A 24,164-nucleotide genomic window follows, 5' to 3' on the forward strand; every position below is an offset into this window, starting at 1 on the left:
AAATCATCAAAATAGGAATGCAAAGAGTCTAAAGTGGTATTCACATCTCAGTCAACTATGGCATCCCCTCAGATTGAAATAGATCTCCATTCTTTATTAAAAGTTACCAATGGGAATCCATTCTTCTAAAAGAAGCCATACTTATTACATAATCTGCCCTCCACCCCTGTGCTGCTGCTTCTGAGATGATATCGCAACCACCAGTCACCTGAACACTAAGGCCACTTAACAGTCACTGAGCGGTGGAAGGATGGCTTCTTTTACTCTATCAGGATGATTTCCGATTGGCACCTTTTAACAAAAAGTGGAGACCCCCTTTAAGTCATAAATGTTTGTACAGACATCTGCAAGTCTTTTCACTTCCATGGGAGATACAGAAACATCCATGCACGGCATTTTTATAACGCCCATACAAGTGAGTGGAGGAGCCTACCTGACCAGCTTTCCATCTATTTTCTGATTTAAATGCAGGGGCCGCTCACCCTAACAGACAGCATTGGGAATTCTCTATTTAAGAGATCAGTGTTGTTCCCAGAGGTCAGACTTTTCCAGGTGATATATGTTGGGTTGATTCTTTTCTTATTATTGTATGAAATATAACAGACCATATAATTGTTACGTATACATTTTTTACACTGGAATCCTACCGGTGATGCTACTGTGTCAACCACACTTCTGTTAATTGTAGACATGATATAGGCAGAAGTATTGGGACACACCTCTTAGCCATTAAATACAGGTTTTTCATTCAGTCCTATTGGCACAGGTATATAACATCCAGCCCATAGCCTTGAAGTCTGTCTTTATATACATTTATAAAAATGGCTCCTAAAGATCTCACTGAATTCCAGCATGCATGCAAGTCAGTTTGTGAAATTTTCACAATCAACTGCGAGTGGTGTTATTGAAAAGTGGTAGCGTTTAGGAACCACAGCAACTCAGCCACAAAATGGTAGTCCGCATAATATTACAGAGCAGGGTCTCCAAGAGCTGAGGAACATGGGAAACCAACTGGGAGAAAATGCCACATAGTAGGAAAAATAGCCAGTGTCCATCCGGGTTGTGAAAAGCCAAAAAGCTTTTATTCTGCCCAATACATTAGCGCTACTCTTTGAGCCAGTGTAGATCTTTATGAAGCCTATATACCGTATATATCAAAAAAGCTCAATCTGATTAGTAATTAGCATAATTTAAACATATTAATTTATCCATTAATTGCACACAAAGTGGTTAAAAACCTCTGATCGAGATAGCAGCCGTGTTAGTCTACAATGCACATGCGCCGACACAGTTCCAAATATAACCATAAAAACTGTATGTCAGGAACTTCATGACATGGGTTTTCATGGCCGGGCAGCTGCATGCAAGCCTTACATTACCAAGCACAATGCCAAATGTCAGATGGTGTAAGCCACTGGACTCTGGAAAAGTGGAAACCTGTTCTATATAATGACTAATCACACCTCCCTATCTGGCAGTCTGATGAATGGTATTGGGTTTGGCAAATGCTAGGGGATTGTTGCCAACCTGACTGCAATGTGCCAACTGTAAAGTTTGGTGGAAGGATAATGCTATGGAGTTGTTTTTCAGCATTTACAGTAAGCCTCTTAATGTTTCAGTATGCCAAGTCATTTTTGACAGTTGTACTCTTCCAAGTTTGTGGGAATAGTTTGGTAAGGCTCTTTTCTGTTCCAGTTTGTCTGTGCAGCTGTCCAAAAAGCAAGGTCCATAATGTATGATTAGATGAGCTTGGTGTGGAAGAGACCTTAACTGGCCGCACAGAGCCATGAGATTCTGAGTCAGGCCTTTTCATCAAACATCAGTGTCTGACATCACAAATGCTCTTCTGGGTGAAATGGCGAAAAATTCCCACAGACACATCCAAAATCTTGATGGTATGGTGTGGTATATGGGGTACAAAGATAGTGGGGCCATTCTTCATCAATGGAAACCTCAATGCCACTGGATATCTGAAATTGCTACATGATGATGTGTTGCCCTCTTTATGCACTGAAGATGGCACATTCCCTGAGTTTTTCCAACAAGATGGTGCACCACCACATTATGGCTGTCAGGTCCGAGCATTCTTACATGAACAGTTTCCTGGAAAGTGGATTGGTCGTTGTGGGCCAGTTGTATGGCCACCAAGGTCTCCCGATCTGACCCCGTTAGACTTTTTATCTTTGGGGTCATCTGAAGGCAATCGTCAATGCTGTGGAGATACGAGATGTCCAGCATCTGAAACAATGGATACTGGAAGCCTGTGCTAGCATTTCTTCTGCGGTGTTGCTATCAGTGTGTCAAGAGTGGGAGTAGAGGGTTGCATTGACAATCCAACACAATGGGCAGCACTTTGAACACATTTGATAAGTGGTCATAAACTTGTAAAAACCTCTTGAAAGAATAAAGTTACGTTAAAACCTAGCACACCATTGTTTTTCTTATGAAATTATCAATAAGTTTGATGCGTCACATGACCCTCTTCCCATCGAAAAAAATAAAGTTGGATCCAAAATTGCCGACTTCAAAATGGCCGCCATGGTCACCACCCATCTGGAAAAGTTTCCCCCTCCCATATACTAATGTGCCACAAACAGGAAGTTGATATCACCAACCATTCCCATTTAATTTAGGTGTATCCATATAAATGGCCCACCCTGTTGGTGAGCTTGGTGTGAAAGACCTTAACTGGCCGCACAGAGCCGTGAGATTCTGAGTCAGGCCTTTTCATCAAACATAAGTGTCTGACATCACAAATGCCCTTCTGGGTGAAATGGCGAAAAATTCCCACAGACTCCTCCAAAATCTTGTAGAAAGCCTTCCAGAACAGTGCAACTACTTTTAGCTCTAAAGTGGGGACCAACTCCATATTAATGCCTATGGATTTAATATGGGATGTGATAAATGCTGGGTTCATGTGTAGGTGTCCCTTTTGTCCATATAGTGTAACTTGGGAGTTTTTCTGGGCATATGTATTCAATGGAACAAGATGTCTGAAAAGAGGCTTTTTAATAGTAGAAACATAGATGAAAGGCGTGGTGAGAAGGCAGGGATGATGGATCCTCTGCATAACCATAAATTTTTCCTTTGTGGTCTGTGGATAGTGTGACTTGGTTTTATGATATTGCTACAACATATTGTCCACTTTAGTCAAGATGTATTAAAGCAATAGTTGCATGTAATGGGTTTGATTTATATGACCTACTCATGTTTACAATACCGCTATGAAGGAATCGTATGGTCATTTTTTACAAATCCTTTTTGGAAATAACAATGTGTTTTCTTCACAGTGTTTAAAGGAAAGGGAAAAGGATCTATTAAAGAGGTCCAAAAAGGACCCGAAGTATGTAAAGACCCCGCTATCCTGATGACCCATGCCATGGGAGTGAATATATACAAGTCTGGATCAGATATTAAGTTAAAAGATGACTCTCAGTATCCTGAATGGTAATTCACTACTTTACTTCCATGTTTACCGAGCAACAGTAAGGAATACCGTTATACATCTAGCACTCCAACCAAATAAGCCGTCACAAGAAATGATTCAGAAGACCCACACTTAAGCTATAAAGAACAGCTGTAACAATTTTCTTTAGTAAATTAAAGTTAGTAGCTCATGAATAATTTTCATGCCAGAAATCCCAAAATGCTGTTGAGGCTGTGTGCCCACGATGCATTTTTTAAGCGTTTCCGCAGTGGCAAAAACGCTGCAGAAACGCTTAAAAAACGCATGGTAGAAGACCTGCCATGTTCCCCAATGATAATCTGCATGTGCTGTGCATATGCTGCGGAAATTTCCGCTGTGGATTATCATTACGGAAAAAAACGCAGCACTACCAATTATTTTGCGGAAGCGCTGCGTTTTCGCCGTCATTGACTTGCATTAGATCGCATGCATTCCACTTCACTAGATAAGGACATGCAGAATGCATGCGTTCCAATGTGCGGATGGTACCCGGGTCTAGAGGACAGGAGACTCTCCTCCGGACCCGGGTACCATAGAAACTGTGAAAAAAAGAATAAAATAAAGATTATATTTACCTTCTGGCGGTCCCCGCTGCACTCTTCCTTTCATGCCAGCAGATCGTGATGGACTGAAGGACCTGCGCTGATGTCATAGTCATGTGACTGGTCACACGACGCTGACATCGGCAGGTCCTTCAGTGTACCTCTGCCGGCAGCCAGGACGGAGGGAAGCAAGACACCGGGGGCCATCGGAGGGTTATTTTTTTATTTTTTACCATTCTTTCGGTCACCGTATATAAATCCATGCCGTTTGCATGGATTTATATAGTGTGACCAAGTTGACAAGCACTTTCCAAGTGATGCTAAAATCGCTTGGAAAGCGCTTGTCAACCCGCATGCAGAAATGCAAGTGAAGAACGCTTCACATCCGCATGTCCCTGGCAGGAAAAACGCATGTACAATCCGCATGTACAATCCGCATGTACAATCCGCATGTACAATCCACATGTACAATCCACATGTACAATCCGCATGTACAATCCGCATGCTTTTTTTTTCTGCCATGGAGATGCAGAAACGCTCAGGAAAAAATTCTGAGCATTTCTGCATCGTGGGTACTTAGTCTAACTGTTGTTTTTAAACGGAACCTGTTATCTCCTAAAACGCTATTTTCTTAAAGATATACGGTAATGCCATTCCATCGCTGTTCTGCTGGAATTGCAATTACATTGCAAAGAAAAAATGCATAAATTACCTTTCTCTTGGTTACTGGTGCTTCCCCCACCACAAATGAGAATAATATTTTCTATGTGATGATGAGATTTCTTCAAGGAGCTGCTAAAATTCATGTAGCATGTGAATCCATGAACTAGCGCTAAAAGACAAAACAGAACCTTTGATTTCTTCCCCTCTCAAAGATGATCCATAAGAGTATACTAGAACACATTGTGCATTGGGCTCTGATCACACCACATATCATAGAAGGCAATATGTGGAGCACTCTCCCAACAGTGATAATCCCTGTCACATTCAATCCCCAAACTGCCATCAGGTACGGTCTTATACTATGTAACTTTATGCCGCACAAAGGAGAAACAAGTGCCAGGTTGAGTAAAGGCGCTTTACCCAGGTACAGCCTTAAACATCGGGCCCCGTTTCCTCAAGTTATCCAGTACCTTTCACTCCCACAGCAGGTGGCGAGAGGTCCGTTATCGCCTCATGCATATACGGTAAGTCTTGGGCACATGTCCAATTCTAATGAATAAACCATGTGCACGGTGCCTGCTGGGCATGCATGAGAACTGCCCATACCTGGCAGGTATGTGCCTCTCATTGTGGATAACTCCTTTTAAGTAAGAAATCTATCTGTTTGTTTTGTCTCTAATTTTGCCTTTGTCTGATTCCAAAAATACAAAACTGATGTTTTATCTTCACCCATGACAGCACACCAGAGAGAGGGATCTTCCCACCAAGGACAGGAAACCTACTGAAATAAAAGGGTGCTACCTTTCTCCCGCATCAGTTGGTTTCCTGTCCTTGATGGGAACCGAATGCTGAAGCAGGCGGTGAAAGAAGACCAGGAACGCATTTACCCAGGCCAGTCCTGGCATCTGGAAGAGCAGGCTGCGTGCCTGCAATTCCGGCCTTCAGGTCCTGGAAGCGCGGTCCGCTGGTCCACTGGGGACTCAATACGGGTGGCGATGATAGATGCTTGTCATGTCTTCAGCCGCTGTGCCCCTATCTGCAAGAGGTGTGCCGGGTGACATCATAGGGGCGCGCAGGAAGATGGTGCATTCCACTGATGTCACGGGCAAGGCACACTGGGAATGGGCGTGCTGAAATTATGTCGGAGGGGGTGTACCCGGAAAGGATGGCGGTGTGCTCTGCTGGCGTCGCTGGAGCACGGCACCCTGGGCAATGGCACTCCTTCACGTGGTTCGCAGACGTGCAGGTGACCGGAAGTTGGGACCGGAGGAGGCGACCCAGAAAGGAGATGCAGTGGTGGTCTCTTATTTGAAATGGGGTCTGACCACAGGCAGAGTGCTTGTGCTTCGGCTCTTCTTCCTGGTTTATCAAATCAGCTGTGGGGGCACACCTGAGACATCAGAAGATACAAGCTTCTTGGTCACTTTACAAGAGAGGTCAGACTTCAAATCTAAAGAGTTGTGGGCAGTAGAAAGAGCACCCAAAGGTTTTCTTACTTAACTCCTCGGTCACCACGTTCAGACAACCACACTACAGAGGCGTATATCAATCACCATGAGGGAACAAGGTCCCACTCCCTAACGGAAGCAGTAAACCGTTTTTTCCCCTCACCCATGAGCACACCTTGAGAGAGGGATCCGCCCTACCAAGGACAGGAAACCGTCTGAAATAAAAGGGCAGTACTTCTCCCTCGCTTCAGTTGGTTTCCTGTCCTTGATGGGAACCTGTCTGAAGAAAGGTGTCCATACTTACCTGGGCCTGTTCTGGTGTGGAAGAGCGGGCACCAGCCTGTGCACCGGGTTCCAGGTTCCCTGGAGCAGTGTCCGAGCGTGCGCAGGCGGTGAGGAGGGCTCCGGTTCCCTGCAGACCGCTGCGCTGTCCTCTCCCTGCCGCAGGCTCCTGGCTGGCGTCTTCCGGGTGTGACGCACCTGACGTCACGGCGCGGTGCACGCTGGGAGAGGCGTGCCCGATGACGTCTGAAGGCGGCACCCAGATCCAACATGGCGGCGCCCTGTAAGCGCTTGCCGGCCGGCTTTTTTCAAACATCGGCCGGTGGGTGCCAGGAGGGGGGAGGACACAAGAACCGGAGGAGGTTCCAGATGTGCCCTATTTAAGGTGGAGGGGTTGTCCTGGTCAAACGCTGCCTATACTCTTGTGGTGTAGCAGCTATGGCAGACCAGGACAGCCAGGAGCAGCAGCAGCTGACCCCTCCATCTCATCAACGCCAGTGGAAGAAGCAGTCGGATGCCTCTCACACGGACGGCCGCTCCAGCAACCGCAGCGGCAGCAAGAGAAGTAAGGTGTCGGACGCTTCAGGGCCATCCAGAAGGGATTCATCTTATGTCCCGCCACAGCCTGCAAATCCGGTACCCTTTTGTGACTTCAGGGGCGAGTGATCTTCGTGAATATCACTTAATAGTAATGGGAAGTTATGTGCTTCATTCCTTAGGAACCTAAGAAGAGTAGCGCCAAACGGAAGCACAGGATTTGCGCCTTATGCCAGGCCCCCCTTTCCATAGATTGGCAGAAACAGCTTTGTGCCGGCTGTATTAACCAAACCATAGCGGAGAGCACCCCGGAATTTGCTTCAAATTTGAGGTCCTTAATCCGTTCAGAGGTTCAGGATTCCCTGAAAGACTTACTAAAGGGGAAAAAGAGAACCCATAAGGATATCTCCTCTGACTATGATTTATCCTCCCAGTCAGAGGATCCTTGCCTCAGTGATTCAGCATCCTCCTCTTCATCAGACAGTGGTAGGCCCTGTTTCCCTATTGAGGATACTGACAAGTTTGTCAGAGCAGTCAGATCTACCATGGGGTTGAGGGAGGAAAAGGCAGCCAGGTCCCTGGAAGACATTATGTTCGCAGACCTGGAGGAAAAAAAGACGCTCCTTTCCAGTGAATCCTAAAATTCAGACCCTTATAGACCGAGAATGGAGGAAGCCGGAGAAATCAGGAGTGTTGCCCTCATCCTCTAAAAGGAGGTACCCCTTCGAGGATAGTGTCTCTGGGTCCTGGGATAAAATTTCTAAAGTTGACCGGTCTGTCGCCCGATCATCCAAAAGATCGTCCCTACCCCTGGAAGATTCGGGCAGTCTAAATGATGCTCTTGATAAGAAGGCAGATTCCTTCCTGCATCACACCTGGGAAGCGGTGGCAGGGGGCCTGAAGCAGGCACTTGAGTCGCTAGGTCATTATTATTATTATTATTATTATTATTATTATTATTATTATTATTACGCCATTTATTCCATGGCGCTTTACATGTGAAAAAGGGGTATAATACAAGAACAATTACAATAACAATAATCTTGAACACAATGTGACAGCGACTGGTACAGGACGAGCGAAGACCCTGCCCGCGAGGGCTCACAATCTACGAGGGATGGGTGAGGATACAGTAGATGAGGGTAGAGCTGGTCGTGCAGCGGTATGGTGGAGCGGTGGTTACTGCAGGTTGTAGGCTTGTCGGAAGAGGTGGGTCTTCAGGTTCCTTTTGAAGGTTTCCATGGTAGGCGAGAGTCTGATACGTTGGGGTAGAGAGTTCCAGAGTAGGGAGGAAGCACGGGAGAAATCTTGTATACTGTTGTGGGAGGAGGAGATAAGAGGGGAGTAGAGCAGGAGATCTTGTGAGGATCGGTGGTTGCGTGCAGGTATGTAACAGGAGACTAGGTCAGAGATATATGGAGGAGACAGGTTGTGAATGGCTTTGTATGTCATGGTTAGGGTTTTGAGCTGGAGTCTCTGAGCAATGGGGAGCCAGTGAAGAGATTGACAGAGGAGAGGCCGGGGAATAGCGGGGGGACAGGTTGATTAGTCGAGCAGCAGAGTTTAGGATAGATTGGAGGGGTGCGAGAGTGTTAGAGGGGAGGCCACAGAGCAGGAGGTTGCAGTAGTCAAGGCGGGAGATGATGAGGGCGTTCACTAGTGTTTTGGCAGATTCATGGTTTAGGAATGTGCGGATCCGGGAGATATGTTTGAGTTGGAGTTGGCAGGAAGTGGAAAGGGCTTGGATATGTGGTTTGAAGGAGAGTTCCGAGTCCAGGGTTACCCCAAGGCAGCGAGCTTGAGGGACTGGGGAGAGTGGGCTGCCATTGACGTTGATAGATAGGTCAGTTGGGAGGGTTGAATGAGATGGCGGAAAGATGATGAATTCTGTTTTGTCCATGTTAAGTTTTAGAAATCTAGCAGAGAAGGAGGATGAAATAGCGGACAGACATTGTGGGATTTTGGTTAGTAAGGAGGTGATATCTGGTCCAGAGAGGTAGATCTGTGTGTCATCAGCATAGAGGTGATACTGAAAGCCACGAGACTCTATGAGCTGTCCCAGGCCTAAGGTGTAGATGGAGAAGAGCAGGGGTCCTAGAACTGAACCTAGGGGGACACCGACAGATAGGGGGTGAGATGAGGAGGTGGTCTGTGAGTGGGAGACACTGAATGTCCGGTCTGTTAGGTATGAGGAGATCCAGGATAGGGCCAAGTCTGTGATGCCGAGAGATGAGAGAGTCTGGAGTAAGAGGGAATGGTCCACTGTGTCAAAGGCAGATGTCAGGTCTAGGAGGAGGAGGACAGAGTAGTGTCGCTTAGATTTGGCGGTTAGTAGGTCGTTTGTGACTTTAGTCAGTGCAGTTTCAGTAGAATGGTGCGGTCGGAAACCAGATTGTAGGTGGTCAAAGAGGGAGCAGGAGGAGAGGTGGGAGGACAGTTCAGAATGGACGTGTTGTTCCAGTAGTTTTGAGGCATAGGGGAGAAGTGATATGGGGCGATAGCTAGACACGGAGGATGGGTCAAGGGAGGGCTTTTTGAGGATGGGTGTGATTGAGGCATGTTTGAAGCATGAGGGGAAGACACCAGTTGTTAGTGACAGGTTGAAGAGGTGGGCTAGGGCTGGGATGAAGATAGTGGTAAGGTTTGAGATGAGGTGGAACGGGATTGGGTCAAGTTTACAGGTGGTGAGGTGTGATTTGGAGAGTAAGGAGGAAAGTTGATCTTCAGAAATGGTGGAGAATGTGGTTTTGTAGGAGGAGGGTTGAGTAGGTGTGGGGGGGGGCTGTGGGGGCTTTAGGCAAAAACTTTGTCTGATGGTGTCAATCTTCTTCTTGAAGAATGAGGCAAAGTCTTCGGCTGAAATAAGAGGAGAGGGCGGAGGCACTGGGGGAGGGAGGAGAGAATTGAAGGTGTTGAATAGTTGTTTAGGGTTGTGAGACAGGGAGGATATGAGAGATGCAAAGTATGTTTGTTTTGCTGCAGTGAGTGTGGACTTGAAGGTAGTGAGGGACTGTTTGAATGCGATGAAGTGCTTATGGGAGTGGGACCTTTTCCATCTACGTTCAGCAACCCTGGAGGCCCGTCGCAGTTCTTCAGTTAGACTGGTGTGCCAGGGTTGTCTGTTGATTGTGCGAGCCTTGGTATGTGTGAGGGGGCAACCGAATCAAGAGCTGCAGCTGTTGTGGTGTTGTATAAAGTGGCAGCAGCATCTGCATCATGTAAGGAACTGTCTGTAAGAGGGAGGAGGGATTCAGAGAGAGTGTAGGTCAAGGTGTTTGAGATTTCTACGAGGGTATGTAAGTTTGTGGAGTGGGGATTGTTGCCCCAGGGAGGAGAGAGAAGAGAATGTGAGTAGGTTGTGGTCAGAGAGAGGGAGAGGTGAGTTAGAGAGGTTAGATAGGGATCAGAGGCGGGTGAAGATGAGGTCCAGTGTGTGGCCATCTTTGTGGGTGGGTGTGGAAGACCATTGAGTAAGACCAAAGGAGGAAGTGAGGGATAGAAGCTTAGAGGCAGCTGAGAGGGAAGTGTCAATGGGGATGTTGAAGTCGCCCATGAGGATAGTGGGGATGTCAACGGAGAGGAAATGAAGTAGCCAAGTGGTGAAGTGGTCAAAGAAAGTGGTGGTTGATCCTGGGGGGGCGGTAGATGACAGCCAGTTGGAGGTTGGAGGGGGAGTAGATGCGCACGCAGTGCACTTCAAAAGAGGGGAGAGTAATTGCGGGCGGCAGTGGGATATGGGTGAAGGAGCACTTTTCTGAGAGGAGGAAACCTATTCCTCCACCATGCTTGCCGGTGGGGCGGGGGGTATGGGAGAGGTGGAATCCACCATACGAAAGTGCAGCAGGAGAGGTTGTGTCGGAGGGGGTGAGCCAAGTTTCAGTGATGCCGAGGAAGGAAAGCTTGTTAGTGATGAAGAGATCGTGAATGTAGGAAAGTTTATTGCAGACCGAGCGAGCGTTCCATAGAGCTCCTGTTAGTGGAACTGGGGAAGCGGGGGCTGGGCGTATAGGTCTAAGGTTAGAAGGGTTACGAGAGTTTGGGATAGATCGTGGGTAGGAGGTGGAAGTGATTGTAGGGATGTGGTGAGGAGGGCCGGGATTTTGAGAGATGTCGCCGGCAGTAAGGAGGAGCAGAGAAAGCGTTAGTAGGTGGGAGCAGGAGAGGGCATGAGGTGGCTGTCTGTGTTTGGAGACAAAGGATTGTATATTGAGGAATAGCTCTGAGGAGAAGGTGAGATGGGTGGGGAGAATGGAGGGAGAGATGAAGAGTTCCTTACTAGGTGTAGGGATTAGGGGTGGTTGTAAGAAGTGAAGGATTAAGGGAGTGAGAGTGAAAACAAAGACAAACATTGTTTTCTGTGACTTAGTATCCAGTTACCTTCAGTTCACTTCAGATTCAATTCAGAATTAATTCAAATTTCAGACACTTCAGCTCATGGACACTTAAGCTGAGGGACACAGACTGAAGTCTGACACAGACTCCTAGTTCTCAATATATGGGCTACAGAATGCATTCAGTTGTGAAGCAGATGGGAGTGGTCTGTGCTCATCTTGATAAGCTGATTAGATTGAACCAGATGCTGGATGCTCAACACAGAGTAAACAAGGCCATAAATGAAAGTGGGGGTGGCTGGATCACATACCAGTGGGACATAGGGGTAGAGAAATATAGAGAAATCTGCATGGGAGTCAAGACGGAAAAGTTGGGTGACGTACCATTAGAGAATTGGAACAGAACGGTATAGGGAAGACAGCATGGAATTCAGCATAGGAAAAGTTGGGTGACGTACCAACTTGGCTTCAGCAATTAGGAGACCAGCTCAAGGATAAAAAGATATCCAGAGATAAAATCCTCTCCAATCTGCCTTTGCTACAAGCAGCATCCGCTTTTCTGGCCGACTCCTCAGCGGATTCGGTTAAACTCGCTGCCAGGTCTGCAAATTTGTCTAATGCTGCCAGACGAGCCCTGTGGCTCAAGGGTTGCCCAGGAGACCTACAATCTAAACATAAACTATGTTCCCTTCATTGTGATGGTAAACTATTGTTTGCCAAAAACTGGGCGAGCTTTTGGAGAAGGCTGGCGACGGGAAGAGGTTTCACGGGGGACACACAAAGGTCCTATTTTCGGAGGAAGAGCTTTAACCGGGGTCACCCTCCGGGAGAAAGGAAAAGATGGGAGCCCAGATCTAAAAAAGACTCTGGTTACATGTTTGGGGGGCCATCCTCCAGTACCAAAAAATCTCCCCAATGACACGAGGCTAGAGGTCGGGGGAAGGCTTTCCCATTTTATCCCAGCTTGGGAAGCCATCACTTCAAATCCCTGGGTGTTGAGTATCATAAAGAACGGCCTAAAGATACGCTTCAGTCAGGTCCATCACCGAACCTTCATGATCACCTCTAGGAGGAAGTCCAGGGAGGAGCAGATGGTCCTAGAATCGGAAGTGTTAGATTTAGTCAACAAGCAGGTCTTTCACGAAGTTCCAGATTCACAATGGGGACGGGGATTTTATTCCCCCCTATACATGATAAAAAAAAAACAAATGGGTCCTTAAGGACCATTATCAACCTCAAAAGTCTAAATCAGCTGATAGAGAACCAGACTTTCAAGATGGAATCAGTGAACTCTGCAGTAAAACTCCTACACCACAATTGTTTCATGGCAGTTATCGACCTAAAAGATGCCTACTATTACGTCCCAATCCATCCAGACTACTAAGGGTAGCCCTGTTCATCCAAGGGGAATTGAGACATTTCCAATTTACTGCCCTACCTTTTGGACTCTCGATAGCACCGAGAGTGTTTAAAAAGGTTATAGCGGAGGTAACCACTTTTCTCCGGATCAAAAACGTGGTGATTGTTCCCTACTTGGACGACTTTCTGATAATAGGGAAATCGGAGGACCACTGTTCCTCTCAACTTTTAGAGGTCAGGACAGCTTTACATCAGCTAGGGTGGTTGATAAATATTCAAAAATCAAAACTAATCCCCCTCAAGAACTCAGATCTTTCTGGGCTTGACCCTAAATTCCCAACTCCAATCCTGCTTCCTCCCGGAAGACAAGGTTTGCAAAATAATCAGCCTGGTCTCAAGGGCCATAAAGTCTCCCGTGATGTCCTGGAGAGGAGCAATGTCCCTACTAGGCTCCATGACTTCCTGTCTCCCGGCAGTCAAATGGGCCCAGAGTCATATGAGGCATCTTCAGTGGGAGGTCCTGTCAGCACAAAAATCCTTCAATGGACATTTAGAAAAAAGACTTTCTCTTTCTTTGGAGACAGTAAACTCCCTCTCCTGGTGGACAAACAGGGAGAATTTGACCTCAGGCTTACAGTGGTCCAGACCAGTCGACCATACAATTACACCAGATGCAAGTGGCTCCGGCTGGGGGGGTCATCTAGCAGATCTCTCAGTTCAGGGGCTCTGGCTACGTCACGAAATAGAGGTATCATCGAACCTAAAAGAGCTTTTGGCAGTGGAGAAATCCCTGATAGGTCGCCATGTCCAGATCAGGTCCGACAATCGGACGACATTAGCTTATATAAATCACCAGGGAGGAACAAGATCTCGCTCCCTTATGGTAGTAGCAAACAGAATCCTGCATCTAGCAGAACAGCATCTCCCATCCCTCAGTGCTCTTTACATCCGGGGGGTAGAAAATTCAAGGGCAGATTTCCTCAGTCGCCACCCTTTAAGACAAGGAGAGTGGGTTCTAAACCCGATAGTCTTCCAACAGATTATCCAGCTATGGGGGTTACCGGACATAGATTTGTTCGCCACCAGGGCGAACAGGAAGGTGGAGAGATTCTGTTCACTAAATCCAACAGAGAATCCCTATGCTGTGGAAGCTCTCCAGATACCCTGGAAGTTCGGGAAGGCCTACGCGTTTCCACCGATCGTAATGATCCCGGCAGTTGTGAGGAAAATTCGGGAGGAGGGGGCGAGGACAATTCTGATAGTCCCCTTTTGGCCAAAAAGACCCTGGTTCTCCCTGCTTCGCCTAATGTCGATCTCGGATCCCTGGGTCCTGCCGGACCTTCTCATCCAGGGGCCGATATTCCATGCACAAGCCAAAGGTTTTCATCTGGCGGCTTGGAATTTGAGAGGTTGTTACTGAGCAATAGGGGGTTTTCACCAGGCCTAGTTTCCACCCTATTGGGTAGTAGGAAGCCCATAACTAAGATTTATTCCAGAATCTGGGGAAAATTCCTGGATTTTATAGACTCCCCATTGTCGGATAAACCTCCAATTAAAGATGTCCTAGAATTTTTACAAAAGGGACGTGACCTGGGGTTAGCTACGGGAACACTTAAAGTTCAGGTGTCCGCCCTAGGGGCGCTCTATACTTGTAACCTGGTGGGGAACAGATGGGTCTCTAGATTCATTAAATCCTATTCCAGAACTAAGCCAGTTCGGGCTCTCGGAGTTCCTCCCTGGGACCTGAATTTGGTTTTAAACGCACTCTCTGGCGTCCCATTTGAACCTCTGCAGGTTATCTCTCCAAAGTTCCTCACCCTCAAAACCATTCTCTTAGTGGCCCTAACGTCGGCCCGTAGGGTGAGTGACCTGCAGGCCCTTTCTGTTGATCCCCCATACACCCAAATTCATGAGGATCGGGTCGTCCTGCGTACAGATCAGGCATACCTTCCCAAAGTAGTATCCAGATTCCACTGTAACCAGGAGATTGTGCTTCCCTCTTTCTGCAGTAACCCTAAAAACCCTGGTGAGGTTAGGTTCCACAATCTAGATGTTAGAAGGGCATTACTATAGTACATAGACATGACTAGTCAGTGGAGGAAGGACAATTCCTTGTTTCTGGCCTTTCAGGGGCGTAGGAAAGGTCACTGGGTATCAAAGGGAACTATTTCTAGGTGGCTTAGGGAGGCCATTTGTCTAGCTTATACATCTACTGGTGTTCCGGCACTGGACGGTATTAAAGCTCATTCCACCAGAGCTGTAGCAACCTCCTGGACAGAGAGAGCAGACGTCTCGATTGACCAGATATGTAAAGCTGCTACTTGGTCTGCACCATCCACCTTCTACAAGCACTATCGGTTGGATCTATCCTCCTCTGACCTTACCTTTGGGAGAAGGTTACTTCAGCCGGTGGTCCCTCCCTAGGGTGCTCATATTCTCCAAAATTCTCTCAAGATGTGCTGTCATGGGTGAGGGGAAAACACCAAGATTACTTACCGGTAGCCGTTTTTTCCTGAACCCATGACAGCACCCGTAGTCGTCCCGTCCGCGTAGAATACAAAATTGTGATCCCAACCTTATACTGAAAGCGATTTAAAAAATGTTATGTACCCCAAAACTGTTACAAAAAACTCCTAATTTATCCAGCACAAAACCAACCCCCACTCAGGTCTATCATCTGTCACTGGAGGTGTGGGAGGTTCCCATGTTACTGGTAGAACAAAGACTCTGGAAAAGTGACATGTCTCCAACACCCCTTCAAATTATATCCAGTGAAATCTGCGCTCTCAAATCCAAATGACCCCCTCTTTCTGAGCCCCACTGTTCCTAAACTGCAGTAAACTAAAGTTCATGTTAATCAATAGGTCTTGGAATAATAATAATTTCCACAATTAGATGTTTAAAAAAAAAAAAAAGTTCCTGTGCTGAGATAATCTTATAAATGTTCCCCTGCTGTTTACTGAATAATAGCTGTGTCTGACTGTAAAGGGACATGGTCTGATCATACCACATCTCCTGGGCAGGGGAGGGAGCTAAACAGTATACAGACATTACAGCACGAGTGATCCCCCTGCTTAGGAGCAGGGACATTTTATTTAAACACATCCAATTGTGGAATTTTATTTTTATTCCAAGAGCTATTGCTTAAAATGAACTTTTGTTTGTGACTAAACCCCTTTAACAATTTAAGGGATGCGTGTTTCCAGAAGCACAAGTTGGACACAAAATATGGTGGCGCTACAATATATGGGGGCACTACACTGTATGGGGGCCCAATGTTTGGGAACTAAACTGACATATTTACAATTCTCCAGAATAAAGCCCTGCATGGATGTTTCAAAATGGTCACTGCAGCTGTAGATGAATTCATTGAGAGGTCCAATTTTTACAATGGGGCCCGCAAATGTCACTCGCAAACTACTCTAACAAACAGCGCTCCTGCCTTCTCAGCCAAGACATGTGGCTTAACAGTAGTTTCTAACAACATACGGGGCATCACCGCATTCGGGAAAAATTGTGCTATAAATTGTGGGGTCCAGTTTCACCTATTAATCCTTGTGTAACTGACAAGTTTTCAGCAAATACAAACATTACATTTTTACTACTAAAATGTTATATTTCTATGTCCCAATGTTATAAAATTGAGCTGGTCTTTTTTCCTCAAACAGTATATGGGGTACTGCCACGGTAGGTAAAAATTGCATAACCACAAATTATGAGGTTCATTTTCTCCTATTACCTCTCGTGGAAATTATAAATTTGGTGCTAAAACAGTATTTTAGTGGGATAAACTTAACTTTTTGTATTCACATCTAAATGTTATAAAGATTCATCAATCTCCTGTAGGCTCAAAGTGCTCAGTACACCCCTAGATAGATTCCTTGAGGGGTCTAGTTTCCAAAATAGGGTTAATTGTGGGGGATTTCTGCTGTTTTGGCATGTCAGGGCGCTGCAAATGCAACATGGCATTTACAATCTATTCCAAAAAGCAATTGGCTCTTTCTTTTCCATCCCTTCTATATGCCCAGACAGCAGTTTTTAACCATCGTGTAAGTATCATTGTGTTCAGGAGAAATAGCGTTGCAATATATGGGATCCGTAGTTTACTCTTATTCATTGTGAAAATTATACATTTGGGGCTAAAACTAAATTTTAGCAGAAAAAATGTAATTTTTTTCATTTTCACATCAACTTTTTAAAAAGTTCTGTGATGCACCTACGGGTTTAACAACACCCCCTTAGATGAATTTCTTCATAGGTCTAGTTTCCATAATGGGGTCACTTAGGTGGGATTCTGCTGTTTTGTACCTCAAGGGCTCTGAAAATAAGACCTGGTATCTGCAATCTATTCTAGCCAAATTTACATTCCAAATACCAAATGTTGCTTCTTCTCTTCCGAGTCCTGCCGTGTGTCTAAACAGAACTTTTTGACATGTGGGGTATCGCCACGCTCAGAAAAAAGTGAGTAACAAACCTTGTTGTCCGCTTTATATGTTACCACTTGAAAAAGTGAAAAGTTTGGGGCTAAAGCATTATTTTCAATATGACCCAATGTTATCAACCCAATGAAGGGTGTAGTTTCCTGCTGTTTGGGCATTTTAGGGGCCGTGCAAAAGCAACATAGTGTCCGCAGTCTTCGGGACAAATTTGCGTTCCAAAATTCAAATGTGTAGTAAACATCCACATGTATCGTTCATGGCCTGGGCATCTGTAGATATGCATTTCATTTTTATAAAAATCTCTATTTTAATGTTGCTCTGTACCAGGTCAGCGCATAGTTTGTAGAAGGCTATATTCACATGTCTGATCACTTAGAACGGATCCAGCAGCAATCCGTTAGTCCATTTTTAACTCCTTCATGACATTTGATTAAGTTTACGTCATGGTCGGGAAGGGGTTCCCGCAAAATTACATACATTTATGTCATGGCAATCATGCGGGCGCAGGAGCGGTGCCTGCCTGATCGGCGCCGGGAGTTCAGCTTAAGTGAAATTTGATCCTTGGCTGTCACTGCCAGGAGCGATGCAGGCCCCTGGCCATTTAACCCGCTAAATACTGCAATCACATCTTTTAGAAGGCAGGGAGAGTCCCATTTGATCAGCGCCTCCACGAGGGCCTGATCATTGAAATGGCAACTCGAGATCATCATGACGACATCCGGGTTACCCAGTGTGGTAGACCTGCTCACTCGACTGCACACGGAGGTAGACACTGGAACACTGTCTCTTTTGAATTCTTCTTAGGTTTATTATACAGGCAGCATAAACCGTGGTGAAGTAAAAATAAACATGGCCCTTTGCCGGAAAACAAAGCAAAGTGGTAGCACAAGGGGCACAGTCCTTGTAGTGGGTATCCGCCCTCTCAGAGTTTAGCAAACAACGGTTCAGCTTTTACTTGTCAGGACACAAAGCACTGGAGTTCCTCTCTCCAGGCCTACCTAACACTAAATGAATCAAAAGGCTGGCTATTTAAAGCCCAGGCCACACCCTGAGGTGGAGATATGGTGAACAGCCTCCCACCTGCTCTACAGTTGTTCACATAAAAACCTAACCCATTAAAAATGGCCAATTAACCCCTCGGCACATAACATGCTGGAGAAAACTTAAAGGCTTCGCATCACTAAAGTAAATGGCCTCAGTGAAACATATCTCCCCTCCAGTACTTTGCCAGTGACTCGCATATACCATCCTCTGCCCAAAGCCAGGGGTTTTGGCACCTTCAGTCATCAAACAGGGAAGTCTAGACCGGACATCTGCATTACCATGTAGCTTCCCATGAAAACAAAGTCCTGGAGGGCTAGAAACCATGTAGTCACCCGGACATTCTTCCCATTTCTTTCCCTCAAGGGTGCATGATCTGACACTAGCCTGAACTTTCGGCCTAATAGGTAGTACCTCAGGGTGTCAATTGCCCACTTGATGGCCAAGTAATCCTTTTCTATGGTGACGTAATTTTTCTCACAGTTAGTTTTCTGCTTAAGTACAGGATGGGATGTTCCTCTCTGTTTACTTCTTGGGACACCATGGCTCCTAAGCTGACCTCTGAGGTGTCCTTCTGGACTGCGAGCTCCTTACTGAAGTCCAGTGCGACCAAGACTGGCTGCTTACACAAGGCGAGCTTCAACTTTTAGAATGCTTCAGAAGACCATTTGGCCATCAATGTCTTCGCTCCTTTAAGAAGGTCGGTTAGGGGTGCAGCTACCATGGCGAAATTCGGGATAAATCACCGATAGTGTCCCACAATTTCCAGAAATGCCCGAACCTGTTTCTTCGAGACAGTTTGCGGACATTTTTGTATTTCCTCCACTTTTTTCACTTGCGGCTTTATTTCACCCCTTCTGACGATGTAGCCCAAGTATTTAGCACACTTCTTTGGGTTTATAGTAAACCATGCCTTCCTCAGCACATCCAGTACTGCCTGGACCTTCTGCAGGTGACTTCCCCAATCCGGGCTGAAGATCACAATGTCGTCCAAATAAGCTACAGCGTACTTTTTGTGAGAGACTAAGATCTGGTCCTTGGCCCTCTGGAAGGTAGCTGGGGCTCCCTACAGACCGAACTGCATCCTGGTGTTTTGAAAGCACCCATCAGGTGTATAGAAGGCAGTCTTCTCCTTGGCACTTGGAGATAGGAGAATTTGCCAGTACCCTTTCGTTAGGTCCAGCATGGTGATGTAACTAGCCTCTCAATGAGTTCATCCACATGGGGCATCGGATACGTGTTGAACTTGGAAACCTCATTTAGCTTCCTGTAATCATTGCAAAACCCCCACTCTCAATCAGGCTTCAGCACTTTGGCAATGGGGATGGATCAGCCACTTTTTGATTACTCAATGACGCCCAGGCTCAACATTCTCCTCACCTCCTTTGAGATTACCTTGCGGCATGCTTCAGGAATCTGATATGTCTTGAGGTTCATCTGTACATTCATGCTCCACAACCTGCGTACATCCTGGCAACTCCGAAAACAAAACCGTTCCGCTGAAGTAGTTCTCGGCACTGTTGCTTCTGGGCTGGTGACAGTGTCTCGGCCACTGTGACATCCTCGATCCTGGCTTTAGGATTGGCCCCCAGACACGTAGCTTCCACCGATTCCCTGTCTCGCCACGGTTTAAGCAGGTTGGTGTGGTATACCTGCTATGGCATTCTTCTCCCTGACTGGTGGACCTTGTAGTTGAATCACTCAACTTTTCGACCATCTCGTATGGACCTTGCCACTTGGTCAGGAGCTTACTCTCCATTGTGAAAATCAACACCACACCCGAGCTAAACTCTGTCTCGCTGCCCGGTTGTAGACCCTTGCTTGGGCCTCTTGGGATTGAAGGAGGCTCTCCCTCACAATCTGCATCAATTCACGATCCTGTCCTGCAACTGGGCCACATGTTCAATGACGCTCTGGTGGGGTGTAACCTCCTCTTACCAGGCCTCTTTTGCAATGTTCAGAAGTCCGCGAGGGTGACATCTGTATAGCAGCTCGAAGGGGTAGAATCCCGTAGAGGCCTGGGGAACTTCCCTAATGAGAAAAGCAGGCAGAGGAATAGGCAATCCCAGTCTTTGCCATCTTTCTCTACAACCTTCCTCAGCATGGATTTTAGGGTCTTGTTGAACCTGTCCACCAGGGAGTCAGTCTAAGGAGCTATGGAAAAATGCAAGAGCGCAATAGGGTCTTATCCAATTAATGAATGTTACATAAAAGTATTAAAAACTGCTCACCTATTGGGTTGTGTGGGACACAACACCTATAAAGCCTGGACTCCAAATATTGCAGCTTCCTATGGATATGTCAGAGATAGATGCTGGGAAAGGAAGTTGTTTCTGTGCTCTCTGGAGTCACGACAAACCATTAGTATGGATAAAAGTGTAGGTTTATTGTCTACGCGTCCACCGACTCCTTCCTCAGGGTTATGTATGGTTGTCCTGAGGAAGGAGTCGGTGGACTCCTGAAACGCGTAGACAATAAACCTACATTTTTATCCATACTAATGGTTTGTTTTGACTCCAGAGCGCGCAGAAACAACTTCCTTTCCCAGCATCTATCTCTGTCAGTCTAAGGAGGGTATACGGATGTCCTGAGTTGTCTAACTTGGAGAGCCTTAAACAACTACTTTATCACTTTAGACATGAAAGGAGTTCCTTGGTCTGTCAGGATCTGCTTTTGGCAGGACCATCTGGGAGAAAATATGCACTAGCTCTCGGGCTATACTCATGGCAGAGGAGTTTCTCAGGGGTACCGCCTCCGGGTACCGTGTAGCGTAGTCCATCACCACTAGAATGTACTGGTGCTCCCTGGTGGACTTATCCAGGGGCCCGTCAGGATCCATAACAATCTGCTTGAATGGACCTCTATAATGGGCAACTGCACTAGGGGACTGCGGAAGTGGGATTCTGGAGCAGTTAGCTGACAGGTAGGGCAGGATAGGCAGAAATTAACAATGTCTCTGTGACATCCAGGCCAGGCCCGTAGAACCTCTGCAGGACCTGCTCTTGGGTTTTCTCTACTCCCAAATGCCCACCCAAGACATGAAAATGGGTCAAATCCAATAACTTACGCCTATAGGGACACGGCACAAACAACTGCTCTATCTCTTTTCTCTTAGTTTATTGACCCGATATAGCAGCTCATCATTTAAAGCAAAATGTGGAAACCTGGTGTCAGCCCCTGGCACTTGACCGACCACATTTATCACAGAGATATTGTCAAATGCCCCTTTTAAAGTAAGATCCCACATTTGAGCAGTCCCAAAATCCCCCCCCCCCCCTTCTCCAGAAACTCTATATTCAGGAATCTCTGCCTGATCGGTCACCATCTCATTCTCGTCACCAGCAAGGACACACAGGGGGAACTCCTTCGACTTTCATGGGGATTCATCATGGTTGACCCGGCTCCTGTCTGAGTTACTTGGCACCCCCTCCTTCCGCCATAAGTCCCAGGACAAGCAACAGGGTAGTCCTTGGCATCCCCGTGAATACAGCGGACGCCCACTTTTTTCCCGGGGATCAACTGGTGGGGAAGTTTGGCCCTTATTAGTGTCACCAAACTCCCCGAGTCCAAGAGTCTCGTCACCAGTATCCCATTTATTGTTAGAGACATGACTGTGGCCCCTCACCAGGCTGACAGTCCACACTGCAGGCTGGATAGGCATAATACGAACAGCACCTCCCCATGCTGCAGTCCATCTGTTCGGAGGACATAGGACAACAGGCAGGCTGTGTGTCCAGGACTGTGACATCTCCAACAGGTCAAGTCTTTAAAGAAGTCAAGTCTTTTTACAACCCTTCAGCGACCCCTTGGGACCTCGAACTCCCCCCAGTTGTGGCTCTACTACCCCTCTTATAAGATTTGGGCTCCTTCTGGATACTCCAGTACGGGGATGCAACAACGCTCGGCTTCCTTAGGGACCTCTCGATCACCTGGTACCTTTCTACTAGACCAACTAGGTCATCTGCATTTCGGGGGGCCCCCCCTGGGCAACCCAGGACTGCACTGGCCTAGGAAGGGAATGGATAAATCTGTCTATAACAACTCTCTCAACCATCTGAGCTGGAGTGGAGGACTCTGGCTGTAAACACTTTTGTACCAGATGCAGGAAGTCGAACATCTGGGAACAAGGGGGTTTGTCACCACGCCCAGTGGTGAACTCTTTGAGCTTTCCCTGACATAGTCACTCCTGCACTTGCCAAAATTTCAGTTTTTAATTTGGCATACTCCTGTGCATCCTGTAATGCCAGGTCATAAGCCTTTTGTGGCTCGCCAGTTAGATAGGGGGGCCAACACCTCCGCCCACTGCTCTAGCGGCAGCTTCTTTTCTGCCACCCATTCAGAAATGGTCAAAAATGCCTCCACATCATCCCCTGGGGTCATCTTTTGCATGGCTAATTTTGCCGCTTTCCGGACGTACGAGTCATCACCTGGACTTGGGGGAGGGGCAGCCGCCATCCCAAGAACCGCCTCTGTGAGCAACTCAATCTGCTGCTGCTGTTGCCTGTACTGGTCTTGTTGCTACTGCTGCTATTGTCGATACTGGTCTTGTTGCTACTGCTGCTGTTGTCGGTACCTGTCTTGTAGCTGAAGGTAGCGGGGATCTGCCAGCTCAGAGTTTAGCAAACAAACGGTTCAGCTTTTCCTTGTCAGGACACAAAGCGGTGGAGTTCCTCTCTTCAGCCCTACCAAACACTGAATGATTCAAAGGCTGGTTATTTATAGCTCAGGCCACACCTTGGGGTGGAGATATGGTGAACAGCTTCCCACCTGCTCTACAGCTGTTCACATGAAAACCTAGCCCATTAAAAATGGCGCATAAACCCCTCAGCACATAACATGCTGGAGAAAACTTTAGTGTTTCACATCACTGAAGCAAATAGCCTCAATGAAACATATTCCCCCTCCAGTACTTTGCCAATGACTTTGACACACCAGCTATGGAAAGCCTGTTGAAAATATGATTATCACTGCACCCTTAGATGAATTCATTGAGAGGTGTAGTTTGTAAAATGCGGTCACTTATTGGGAGTCCTACTATTTTGGCACCTCCTGGGCTCTTCCAGTGGGTCATGGCACCCGCAAACCATAACAATAAAATATTCACTATAATATGATGCTCCTAACCTTCTGAGCTTTACACTTTGCCTGAAAAGTAGTTTCCGATTACATGTAGGGTATTGTCGCACTTATGAAAACTTGCACAGCAAACTCCGAGATCCATTTTTTCCTATTAGCCCTTATAAATATTAAAAACTTGTGGCTAAAACAACATTTTAGTGGTAAAATTGTAACTATTCTTTCTTGAACGCCAAATGGTACAAAGTTCTGAGAGGTAAATATGGTGTTAACATGCACACTGCACCCGTAGATGAATTCATTGTGGGGTGTAGTTAGTAGAATGGGGTCACTTTTAGGTGTTTCTGCTGTTCTGAGCTTTGCACTGTGCCTCAATAGTAGTTTTCGACCACATTTGGGATATTGGCGTACTTGGGAGAATTTGTCTAACAAATTGTACCATTCATTTTCTCCTATTATCCCTTTTGAAAATTAAAAACTTGGGGCCAAAGCAACATTTTAGTGAAAAAAAATGGTAAAATGGTAATTTTTGCATTTACGTAGCCAAATGTTGTACAATTGTGACTCGCCTGAAGGTTAAAAATGCTCTCTGCACCCATAGATTAATTCCTCAAGAGGTGTAGTTTCCAAAATAGTGTCACTTGTATGGGTTTTCCACTGCTAAGGCACACTAGGGGCTCTGCAAACGTGACACGGCATCCACTATCTATTCCAGCCAATTTCGCTCTCCAAAAGTCAAATAGCGCTTCCTTCACTTCCAAGCTCTTTCCCAAAACAGTAGTTTTCCACCACATATGGGGGTATTGGTGTACCCAGGAGAAAATGAACGACAAATTTCTCCTGTTACTGTTGTGAAAATGGAAAATTTGGGGTTAAATTACCATTTTTGAGGGAAAAAGTAAATTTAAAATGTTTTCCTTGCACATTGCTTTAACTCCTTCCCGACATGCACCGTATATATATGGCGCCACAGGAGCTGT

The 24,164-nt window shown here is 46.4% G+C and overlaps 1 protein-coding gene across 3 annotated transcripts in view; it reads left to right on the top strand.

The window, feature by feature from the left end:
• The window catches only part of MRPL54 (mitochondrial ribosomal protein L54), a 102,827-nt gene that overhangs the window by 58,127 nt on the left and 20,536 nt on the right, over window positions 1-24,164 (top strand). For all 3 annotated transcript variants that reach the window (XM_073685207.1, XM_073685226.1, XM_073685216.1), the window contains exon 2: window positions 3,291-3,447. In XM_073685207.1, the coding sequence (XP_073541308.1) occupies window positions 3,291-3,447 (157 nt within the window). The remainder of the gene's footprint in view (window positions 1-3,290; window positions 3,448-24,164) is intronic.

Source organism: Phyllobates terribilis, unplaced genomic scaffold, assembly GCF_046119375.1.
Source record: "Phyllobates terribilis strain yellow unplaced genomic scaffold, ASM4611937v1 Scaffold_1__5_contigs__length_1240528914, whole genome shotgun sequence".
In the NCBI taxonomy this organism is placed as follows: Eukaryota; Metazoa; Chordata; class Amphibia; order Anura; family Dendrobatidae; genus Phyllobates; species Phyllobates terribilis.